This window comes from Notolabrus celidotus, chromosome 4 (assembly GCF_009762535.1).
Source record: "Notolabrus celidotus isolate fNotCel1 chromosome 4, fNotCel1.pri, whole genome shotgun sequence".
NCBI lineage: Eukaryota > Metazoa > Chordata > Actinopteri > Labriformes > Labridae > Notolabrus > Notolabrus celidotus.
The window spans coordinates 3,235,257-3,247,741 of NC_048275.1; the positions used below are offsets into that span (position 1 = coordinate 3,235,257).

Consider the following 12,485-nt stretch of genomic DNA (forward strand, 5'->3'; position numbering starts at 1 on the left):
GCTAAATGCTGCAAAGTGCTCTGCTCATGGTGGATTAAGATGAGATCAGACTGAGTCCTGTCTGTGAGATGGGACTGGATCTGATCCGGTCTTAATGTTGGGTCTTTATTAATAATAGAACACAGAGTACGGTCTAGACCTGCTCTGTTTGGAAAGAGTCTGAGGAGAACAGTAGTTGGGATTTGGCGCTATATGAATAAAGATTGATTGATTGATTGATTGATTGAACTTCCGGTTTAACATTTCAGTATATTGTTGACTCTAATCCCCTAAAAAGTATGCAAGATATTTCAAAATAAAATCAGGTGTTCACTTCCTGTTTCATGTTTAAGTCATTTATTTACATGACTCAATATCATATCCCATCTGCTCACCAGGTTGATTGATCACTCTAAATTACCCGTAGGTGTGAGTGTGTGCGTGAATGGTTGTCTGACTCTCTGTGTTAGCCCTGTGATAGGTTGGCGACCTGTCCAGGGTGTACCCTGCCTTTCACCCGAAGCCAGCTGGGATAGGCTCCAGCCCCCCGTGACCCCTGACGGGATAAACGGTCAAGATAATGGATGGATGGATGGAATATCATATCCTATTTATAATTGCTTCTGATTTATAAAGTAAGAATGGAAAATGAACTCTATCTGGAACTTAAGGCTCTCTTCTTAAATTTCAGCTGAAATATACCTTTTTAATATTTGAGTATGTTGCATAAAATGATGGAATGATGAATCTACGACTGACAGGAAAACTGTTACAAGGCTTATCCACTCGGTAAACAAAGTTCTGATTAAACAAGATTCATTCACGAAGCATAGCAAAGTCTTTTTGTGAAGCTTAAATGTGAAAACCTTTCAGTTAAAATTTTCGAACAACAGTAAAAGTATCCATCTTTATTACAAACTTTAAACCTTTTTAGAAAATAACTAACCTGATCTGGAAAAAACCTCTTAACAGAACTGTTCAACCAAGCTCAATATGTATAGAACTAAAGGCTCGTCCTCTACTAACCATACACAGCTGCTGCTAACATTTGTGTAACTTTTTAAAGGTGACATATCATGCAAAATTGACTTTTTAATGGTTCTTTACCTGAAATATGTGTCCCTGTCTACAAACCCCCCGAGAATGAAAAAAATCCATTCTGCCCCTGTTCTGATTTCTCCACCTTTCTGTAAATGTGTGTGAAACGAGCCGTTTCAGACTTCCATGTTTTTGTTACGTAACAACAATATCCGGTCTGTCACGGAGTCAGAGCTCGGAGCTTGTTCAGCCCATAGACTGTATAAAATAATACTGAATCCCTCCTCCGTTTTTCATTCCCTGCACACATGTGTGCTAACAAGGAGCTTAGGAGGGAGGCATGCTAGTTGTAGGCTGTCTTAATAAACACAAAGGTCGGTTTTACTCCCCACGTCTGCAGATTTGAAGATCTAGTGGATGATTTTTATTTGTCATGGATAAGTGCTAGCGCTAATTAGCATAGCCACATAGCTATATGTTCATAGCTGTAGCTGTAGCTACAGAAAGGTCCTGCTGCAGGCGCCTCTCCGTCAGGATCAGATTCAGAGGGTTGAAGTAACGTGATCTCTGAGCAGCCGTGTATATTCAGCCAACATGTAAACATTAGATCAACGTGCTGGAGAGCCGAGGCACATCCACTTCCTGAGGGGGCGTGGTCAGAGAGAAAACAGAGTGTTCTGAGGAGGACTGAAGAAGAGGGTTTTTCAGGCAGACCAAAATCTGATTTCAAAGTGTTTTTTTGAGCATAAACTTTAAAGACATGTTTTGGGGACCTCTTAGACCAATATATGTTGATGAAAAAAGCGTGATATGTCACCTTTAAAATGAAAAATAAATAATTCTAGTGTCACATTCAGTTATTTGATTAAAGTCTGAAGTAACTGAAACTGTGAAAAATGAACAAATGTAAGTTTGGTACATAAAGACTTATTTTTAAGAATAGCTGACTACCATTGTAATCACTACAACAAGTTACATAACTCCTGGACCTGACTGTGGAGGTGCTTCAGGTCTGCAGAGGTAAGGGTCTGGCTGTGAAGGATTTGGTGTGTTTTGGTAGCTCTGATCTATGACTTGATTCATTTAAAGTCTTGTGTAAAGCACTTTGAATTGCCTTGTTGCCAGAGCGTGCTTTATATTAATAAACATGCAGTCTGTATGGAGAGCAAAAGCAGTCAGAACACAGAAGTAACCTCTTAATATTAGACTCACCAACGGTTATGCGTCGTTCACGTTGCAAGCCGTCCTCCTCCTTGCGGTTGTTAGTTTGGGTCAAAGCGTGGAAAGTGGCGCTCCTCGTCAGTTTGTCCTCCAGACTGCAGGAGCGAGTTATCAGCCTCTGTTTGACAGTTTGAGAATCCAGACCAATCGAATCAATTCCCAGTCAGCCGGTATTCTCAGCCTCATGAGATGTTAAATAACGGTCACGGTCTAAATCAGATAACGTCACGTCTTCCAGGAATGTGTAGTGACTCTATACGGACACCTTTAAACACGTTACAGCTGCGTGTGTGGGCCTTACAGAGAGCATGTGATTTACAGTATGAAGAGGTCATGAGAACACTCTGTAGGGTAAGCATGTTCAATGCATGGTCGTCATACCCGCTGGTGAGTGAATGTGTCCATGTTGGCGGTGTTTGGAAGGAGACAAAGATCTGCTTTCAGCATGTCTGCACAGCTCGCATCTCCGTCGCTCAGGTCGTCTGCAAAGGAATGAAATCAGAGTTTAGATAAATACACAAGGCTGCACAGGAGATTTAAGAAAGCTCAAACAGATTCACAACCACTGCTAAATTATTTCCACCACTGTGTTCTTTAATTGAAGAATGCAAAATCCTTATAAGTTTGGAGCTGGTGCCAGTTTCTCCCAAGCAGCAACCTCCAGTGTTCAAAAATTGGAGCACATACTGAAGTGCTTGTTGCAGTTCCTCGAGTGTCCACTTGGGGCTGGCTCCAAAAACCAAGGACAGCCCATTAACACCCATGTTAAAATGTCTAACTTCACAGCAGTCATAAGTCAAGTCAAGTCAAGTCAACTTTATTTATATAGCACATTTAAAAACAACCAGTGTTGGCCAAAGTGCTTTACAAGGTAAAAAGTAAAAATTACATGAAGACAACAATAAACAACAACATAACAGGATATTAATGTCCTCTTCACGAGGAGAAGGCCAAAGAGAAGAGATGGGTCTTCAACAAAGATTTAAAACATTCAACAGTGGGGGCCGATCTTAATTGGAGTGGCAAGCCATTCCAGAGCTTGGGGGCCGCTGCTGCAAAGGCTCGGTCTCCCCGGGTTTTAAGGCGACTTTTAGGCACATCCAGGAGCAGCTGGTTTGTTGACGTCAGTGCTCGGGTTGGGTTGTGAGCATGGAGAAGATCAGCCAAGTAGGATGGTGCCAATCCATTTAGGGCCTTGTATGTTAAAAGTGCAACTTTAAAATCAATCCTGTGACGGACTGGGAGCCAGTGGAGAGCACGCAGCACAGGTGTGATGTGCTCCCTCTTTTTCCTGCCAGTCAGGAGGCGAGCTGCCGCATTCTGTACAAGCTGCAGGCGCTGAATAGACGCCATGTCTAAGCCGACATACAAAGAATTACAATAATCAAGCCTAGCCGTAATAAAGGCATGGACCACTCTCTCTAGATCCTTAGGAGGGAGATATGCCTTCCCCTTCGCTATGAGTCTCAGCTGGAAGAAGCTGGACTGAACCACAGAAGAGATTTGTTTGACATGTTTGCAGCTTGGTACAAACACAGTTTTAGTCGGCATAGCTAATTTAACATTTCTTACACACAGTACAGGGTAAATGTGTTTTTATGACTAATTTCTTTAAAGATATTACGGCCAAATGTTTTGCATAATTGTACATGATTAAAGGCGTGGCAGACTTGGACAGGCTGGCACACTGTAGCTGTCAGCCAGGAGGCGAAAGGCCTCAACTCTGCCTCTCTGCCTCTCTCTGGGTCGACTGCAAGTTAGGTCGAGTCAGCATTTCCAATACTGCAACTGCCGATGGATGACGTCACTGAGGCTATTTCCCATGTATTATATGTCTATGCTTGCTCCTGGTGAGCAGGTAAACGCCTCTACAGTGCACATGAAAGCACACACAGAAATCCACAAAATCAAAGGAAGGAGAAGGCAGGAATGTCTGAATCACACACTGGACGCCAAACGGGAGAAAAATGTTGGTAGTTTTGAAGGAAGGTGGAGCTGCTGGAAGTGGAGTGAGGTTTCAATCCAACCTGCAGCTCTTTATCACCCATCATTCACAACTTCATCTCCCGGTTTCCTGCTCTATTCACTGTCCTTATCTAAATAAAAGCATAAAAATCATCTTTAAAATATATACAGGTCATATAACATTAATAATAACATTTATCTATGTGGCACCTTTAAAAACAAATGTTCACAAAGTGCTTTGGCAAAAAAAAATGGCAGGTTAAAAAGAATAAATGCAAATTAAACAGAATAAAGAGATGAAACAGTAGACCAATAAATCATTGTTACAAAGGTTTTAAAAATAAAAAATAAATAAAAAATAAAATAGAATAAAAGCATTAAAAGAACAATAAAAAGGCATTAAGAAGAAGACAGAAAAAATTGAAAAAGTTAGATAAATATCAAATATCAGAAAAAAAGTTAAATTAAAAATATAAATAATTGTTTAAATAATAAATAAATACATAAAATAGAAAATAAAATTGAGCAAATCATAAATAAAACCATTAAAGGACAGAGTTTAGAAAAAGATAGATAAAATAATGATAAATAAAAAGGAAATAATAAAACAATCAATGGTCAAATAAATAAAATCGAATTTATTAGTTAAATAAAAATAAATAAATACAATAAAAATAAATAAATAAACCTTTGAAGGAAAATAAAATGGTTTTAAGAAGAAGACGACATCACATCAGAGAAAATAGAAAAGAATAAATTAAAAACATTAAAATAATAAATGAAAAAGGAAATAATAAAACAATCAATGAATCAATCAAATAAATAAAATCAGATCTATTAGTTAAATAAATCAATAAATCAATAAAAATAAATAAATACAATTTAAATAATAAATGAAAAAGGAAATAATGAAACAATCAATGATCAAATCAAATTAATTAGTGAAATAAATAATAAGAATAAATTAATAGAAAATAAAAAGCAGTTAAAAAGGTGAAGTGAAATAAACACTGTCACAAAAAGATGCAAAATTAAGTAAACACAATAAGAAATGTTTTTGCACGAGCATATCTGAACTCAAACTAATGTGTTGGTGAATTTCAGAATCCTGAAATCTGTGCGAGTGGTGTGTGAATGAGGCGTTTTGTTTTTACCCTTTTAAGGCTCTGTGTTCTGTATTCTGAGTCTCTCTCTGGCGCGCAGGTCACCAGGTCTATTTGCAGTTTATTGCTGATACTAGATGCAGCTCGATGAGGTTGCTTGGAAACCTTTTAGACACACTAAAGTCTGTCTGGTGCTTGACATACTTCTCTGACAACCCGAGTGCTTTCCCACAGAAAGCTCATATTCTTACATTTTCCAAATGTCACTTGGTCAACGAGCAGATATCGTTTTTTTTTTCCTGCTATCATAACAAGCAAGACGAATGAGGCTGAGAATGTGGCATCAGGCGAGGCCCTGCGTTCTCAGGCGGCAACGGCTCTGTGATGTGAAAGTGATGGATGCTTGAATGTTTGAGCTTCAACTTTTATACCTTCATAGATTATTAAAGAGAAAACAGAAGTCGTTTCAGCCAACAAGAAGTCCTCCTAATAAACACATGTTTTCCATTGTAGGGGCCTGTTTCTGGAAGGCCGGTTTGACATGGATGGAGGTTTAGATGGAGGCAGAATCAGATAAGACGGTGTAATTGGTTTATGTGTGTCAGCAGAGGAATCTTGTCTGGGTCCTGCAGAGACAGTAGAGTACAAGGAGGAGGGGGGGGCTGCGAGCTGGCACTCTCTTCATCACCTGGCTGCTCTGTGAGTCAGGGGATCATAAAGTCTACAGCCTGAAGCTACCCAAACTCACAACCGTCTTTCCTCCACAAGCACAGAGAGAAATGTGATGAGTGTTGGTTAAATGTGAAGACGTGTGGGAGCCCCCTCCTCCAGCCGACCTCAGACACAACAGTGTGTCTTTGAAATTCTGAGAAAATCGCTTCCAGTCTCGCTCTGTGATTTCTTTTCACCATGCATGGGAGAGAGGAGAAAAAAACTGGATCCTCCAGTACACCCACCATACCACAACCATTTTCAAACTTCACACAGCCGACCACGACCGGGTAACGGCCAATCAAAACAAAGGGCGACAGGAAACAGCCCGATGTTTCCTTACAGGGTGAAATCACCAGAAAAGGATGGACGGACATCAGACCGGACCGGCTTATTAAGGGCAAGTCCGAACATGAGAGAGTCCTCTGAGCCGTGACGTGTTATTAGTGACAACCACATCACATCCACGGTCTGCAAATACTTCGGTCTGGTAAAATAAATCATGCATTCACCAGGAAAGACTCAAAACATGAATTGGGAAAATGCTGCAAAAAGAAATTGTAAAAAACAGTAAAATAAACCTTTATTCAAAATGCAATGCCTATGTTTGTTTGTTTGTTTGATTGTGTGTGTGTGTGTGTGTGTGTGTGTGTGTGTGTGTGTGTGCGTGTGTGTGTGTGTGCGCGTGCGCGTGTGCGCGTGCGCTTGTGTGTGTGCAAGCAAGTGTTTTTACAATGTGATGTTTTAATTGTGACCTGCCAAGGGACTGCAGATGTAAATTAGCTTTAAGCTAACTCTGGTACAATGCATCAGATGGTGACATTTATGTTAAATATTGTACATGGTCCCTTTTACAAATAAATTGAATAAATAAAATATTTGGTCACAACAGTAGATGGCGCTATGTGAAGCTGGTGTACCCCTCGTGACTGCAGCTGTCACTCACAACCACGGCAGCAGGGGGATGAAAGATGGAGAGACACAGCGATCGTCCAGAAAAAAGAGACCCAAAAGTAGGCGGAGTTATGACGCTGGTTGTAAGATGATGTTTATGAATGCAGCAGAGACTTTAAACAGCTGTTAATGAGCGGACATATGGAGTCTCAGAGGGTGATAGCGAGTCCAAAAAGACCGTCTTAAAGATGCTAACCATAGACTGTAAATAAAAATGGACAGCGTTGCTCCGCCTCTTCCCGTTGTACGGTTCTGAAGCCAAAAAATCCCTCTCCTGGGCGCAGCCATTGTGCAGCCAGAGCCTGTGAAGCCTTTGTAATAAGCTCCGCCCTACAGCGTGACATCACAAGAAACAGGAAGTAAAACCCCGTTTTTTAAACTCTAATAACTAACGAAAAAGAAACTTTTCAGAAAAAAGAGGCCTTGGACACAAAATAGTCAAATACTAACTACATATCACCACAGCATACGGATGGGAGAAACATTCGTACGACGTGTATTTATTTTTTAAAGTTTGACTGCTCCCCCATTCAAATTAATGGAGGAGACGGATTTTTTGACCTATACTGCAGCCAGCCACCAGGGGGCAGTCACACTGCTGAAAGCCTCACCACCAGGGCTGTATCCGGCACGCTTGATGCTAACAGTCAGAAAATCTTACTGGGGTCTTCAAAGGGGCTTGAAGTCTTGGAGATCATAAAGGATGCACATAGTTGTATTTAACTGAGATGGATGAACATTGGTGATAAATTGAATAATAAACGGGTTATTTCTCATTTTTATGATTTTAATGGCAAACATCAATAACACAGGCGCTTTAGTCACACATGTGATTACATTTCAATTTTATTTCAATTTAAAATAATATCAAATATATTTTAAATTTGTCCAAAACAACAATCAGTTTGTATTTTTTCCAATTAAATGTGTTTTATTTGTAAAAAAAATATATAAATATTTATATATCTTCACTATCTTCAAAAAGTAAGTCCAAAAAAATAAAAGTTGAATGTTTACCAAAGTCAAATTCCTTGTGTGTTCAAGCATACCTGGCCAATAAAGCTGATTCTGATTCTGATTCTGAAAAGTATGATTTTCTTACAATCAGGGTCGGCTTATTTTACGACCATTATGGAAAATGCAAGCTAATGTTTGCAGAGTATAATAAAGCATGTGAGTGCAAGCAGAGTCCCTGCTCAGCCTCTGGGAAACCCTGTAGGTCTCTCAAGTGAAGCCTTAACAAAAGTTACATTTTGTTAAATGCAGAAAACAAGTTTTATATTTAATTTACATTAAGTAATACATAATTTTTTTAATTAACTTATTATATTATATTATATTATATTTATTTCCTGTATATATCTGATCTTTTTAACTTACACTTATTTTTAATTTAATTTTACTTATTTTATTTATTTATTTTACTGTAATGATTTATTTATTCAATTTTTTAGTGTTATTTATGATTATATTTTTTTATTATTTTACCCATCCCTGTTGTTTTCTGTCTCTCTGTTCTTCTGTGAAGCACTTTCAGCTGCATGCTCGTCTGGATGAAAGGTTCTTCATGAATAAATAAAGTTGAGTGGAGATGTTTGTTAAAGGAAATCCACAGAGCAGCATCTCCTTTTTTAAACTCCTGAGATTATTTCTGCTGTTTTCACAGACTTAGCATGCACACACATACTGAGCAATCAAGATCTGGTGCATGACACACTTTGACAACCATTCACACACCGACACACACACGGGATTAATGACCAAGCACAGCTTTAGATTCAGAACTTTTCAGCACATTTCTGTAATGGATAGGCAGAGGCGATGCTTATCGTTTCCAGTAGCATTGTCCTCTCGTAGTTTGAAAAGAAATGAAGCTCTTTGAGAGACGAGCGAGGGAGGAGAGCATGCTGAGTCACAGGAACCCAAAACCTGGGAACCGCCTGCCCAGCCACGCACTGGGAATACACACACAAAGGCTAAAAAGGGATCGCAACAAAGGGGAACTTCTGCAGCTCCCAGAGGAGGCGTTCTAGGTACTGTAGCCATGTCACATAATGACTGCAATTTCTTCTGAATGGGGAACTGAGATCAAACTGCAGATGCAACACATGAGCTCAACAGCTGGATGGAGTGTGCGTTCATCTGGCGCTCTTTCCCTCTCACCTGGGGTTTGATAAATGGAAACAGAAAGGTGGAAACACAAACACTTTACAGCTTTAGGTCGGGGGAACTCACCCAAGCTGTGCTCTGTAAAGGACAAAAGGTTTATCCCGGTGTTGTAGCTCCCTGTGACAGAAACAGAAACACAGAGGAGCATTATGATGAAGAACATCTGGTTATATGTGCAAAATGTGCTTTTGGTCTTCTGCTTGTTTAGTAAAGGGACAGGCCTTTATGCTGCTGTATCTGGAGGAAGCAAAGGTGTTAGTTATGACACCTGAAATGGGTCGCTTCTACAGGGTGCATGCTACAAGATAATCAAGCTAACTTTGAGCCTGATTTTCCTAACCTCTTCACCTTTCGTTGTTTGCAGGCTTGCAGTCGCATCTTGCTCACGCCACAAATGGAGCGACGCCTGCGAGCTAGTTCAGGCAGACAACTCGAGCTGCAATGCCATACACGTCACATGTCCCACTCTCTTATCCATCATCCAATCCCGCCCTCTGCCTCTCAAATTGGCGGTCTATTTAAACTGGGGAAAAATCTCCCATCTCTCCCTCTGCCTGTCAACGACTCTGCTGCTGCATGCCATTGCTGATATTTCTTCTTCCCCGCCGCCTCCCCAGCTTCCACCTGCAGGCTCCCGGGGGTGTTTAGTATGTTTTGCTCATCACTCCTCAAAGTCTGCATGTAAACTTATCTGCAGGGAGTGATGAGGCCGGAGCCTGGGCGCCAAACATGAATATGTTTTTGCTGCTACAATAAACAATTTAAACGTGAGTTGTCTGACTGAACTTAGCTAACTGGCTGATTGGTGCGGTCATTCTCTGACCATGAACGAGTGGATCAGGATAAAGCTTTGTAAGATTGAAGGGACTGAACGTTTGCAGTGAGAGGTCAGCTGAGTCAGAGATCTCTTTTGACTCCCTTCTTAAAATATACTTTTATTGCATAGCCTTTCCTGATTTTACCTGAACTTTATTGTATTCATTTTATAGTTAATTAAAAGGAGTTTTACGTCTTTTAAAATCTATTTTATTTCTTGATTTTTTCCTTTTGTGACTTTATGATCTCCTTGTTTAATTTTGCTCCCCATGTAAAGCATTTTTTTAACCTTTTTTGAAAAGTGCTCTTTAAATAAAATTATTACTACTATTAATTATGATTACAATTTAAAAATAATAATAATTATTATTATAATCATCATTATTATTATTTGACTTATTTTAATATTATCATTATTGTTGTTATTTGTATTATTGTAATTATGATTATTATTCTGTTATTAATATCAACATCATTGTATTAATATAAATAGTATTATTATTATTTTATTATAACTATTATTATCATCATTATTGTATTAATATTATTTTTATTATGATTTTTATTATTGTATTTATTATTATTATTGTAATTATTCTTATTATTAATATTATCAATCTCATTATTATCATAATTATGGAATTAATATTATTTTTGTTATTTTTGTTATTATTAACTTTAATATTACATTTATTTTTAATATTAATATTTGCAATGTAACTTGTCAATAAGTCCTTTAAAACATCCAACAATCAAACAGAGGAGGAGAGATGATGCACAGACATTGTGGATGTAGCATGTAGCTTAGCAGCATTTAGTTTGAATCAAATTGATCCTGTCTGAAGCGACTGATAACCAAGTCTTCATGCCGGTAAGAGGCAGAGCTGAGCGACATCTCCTTTGGGTTCTAAACAAAATATCAAAAGTACCTCATACAACCACGCTCTAGATAACCCTGACTGTCCCTTTAAGATGTTGATCTTTGTGATCATCTCTCTGTCAGACTCACTTCTCTGAGGCAGAGCGACCACCTTGAAGGCGCTACATGAGAACCTGGACTTTGCATCCTCTTCCTCCCCGTCTTTGTCCGTCTCAGTCTCTCTCTCCTCTCCTCTCCGATCACTTAGATCATCTTTAGTCTCAGCTTCGCTCTCATCGCTGATCGTCTTCTCAGCCGACGTGAGCTCCTCTTCTTCAGATCTCTCCGTCTTGTCTCCACCTGCAGCGACGCTTCCATCACTGCCGGACGTGTGCGCCACGCTCTCCTCCGAGTACACGTCAAAGAACTGATCATCGTCGGCGATGTCGGAGGGAGAGGGCGGGATCAGATGGATGACGGGTCGTGTTAGGAAGCTTCCAGAGGCCGGCGTGCTTTCAGCGCCGCTCTCAAACTGGAGCTGATCGTCCTCTTCTTCTTCTTCTTCATCATCGTCTTCCTCCTCCTCCTCTCCGCTGGTAGCTTGTTCTCCTTGAGGCTGTATCGGGAGCGACGACAGAGCCTTCACTCTCTTCTTCTTCCTCAGAGCCCTGGAGCAGGCGGACACGGAGCTGGCAGAGCGGGCCATGATGCTCCTGAAGGTCACGGGGTCGTCCTCCTCCTCCTCCTCCAACAGGCTGAAGCTGCCGTTAACTATCCCCAGATCCTCCACCGTAATCTGGATAACCTCCTTCTCACCTGATCCCCGTTGATCCGAGTGTGGAAGCTGAGGGCCTCCGTAAATCTCCTCTTCCTGCCCCTGCAGAGGATCCCCCGCCTCCCCTCGCAAACAGGAGCAGCAGAGCAGCCTGCGAGGAAGACGAGCGCCGTGCATCCACCGGCGTCTGTGAGGCCGCTGTTTCCCTGATTCACTCGCCATCGTTCTTTCACTATCTATCCCGCTCAACACGCATCCTTTAGAGCGCTCAGATAAAGCTCTGTGCTCACCTCTGAGATGTAACGCTGCACGGGGAGAGAAGCTGCAGCATCTGTAACGTGTTGCTTAGGAGAGGAGTGGAAACAGAGCGCCTGGTGCTCTCAGGGTCAGGTGAACACTTGAAATGAATGCAGGACTTAATCAGCAGGCTTTGATATGTTAAACAGGAGCATTTTAGATACAGCTCTGATTTCAAAGGGCTCTGATAAGACTGAGAAGCAGACATCTTAACAAACATATGTTTAATGGAGAAACAAAGAGACTTGAAATACTGAGAATGAAATAAAGCATGATATAAAGATCTGAATGTTGCTTTTGGTCGGTGTTAGTTTCCTTGTTTTGTTCGTTCTTCCCCGTGCTTCCCTCGTCTTTTCTGTTCGACTGGATCTTGGATCATGAAGCTGTTCAATCACTCCACTCCTGCTCAGTCCTACATCTCCTAACATCTAACATCGGACTTCCACAAGATCCGTATCTGGACCGCCGGTCATCTGGAGTCATGTGACGGAGGTTTTCCCCGCTGTAATCACTGAATCAAGGATTCTCCTCCTCCTCCTCTCCTCATCCATGTTGTCTTTCTGGTCCTCTGAAAACCTCTGACCTGTTGACTCCAGGC

General features: G+C 40.5%; 1 protein-coding gene across 1 annotated transcript in view; it reads right to left on the reverse strand.

Moving 5' to 3' along the window:
- LOC117811799 overlaps window positions 1-12,485 on the reverse strand; it is a 59,664-nt gene that overhangs the window by 6,487 nt on the left and 40,692 nt on the right. Inside the window, exons 2-4 of the mRNA XM_034682273.1 lie at window positions 9,207-9,257; window positions 2,620-2,720; window positions 2,230-2,356 (exon numbers count right to left, since the gene is read on the reverse strand). Of these exons, the coding sequence (XP_034538164.1) occupies window positions 2,230-2,356; window positions 2,620-2,685 (193 nt within the window). The 5' untranslated portion in view covers window positions 2,686-2,720; window positions 9,207-9,257. The remainder of the gene's footprint in view (window positions 1-2,229; window positions 2,357-2,619; window positions 2,721-9,206; window positions 9,258-12,485) is intronic.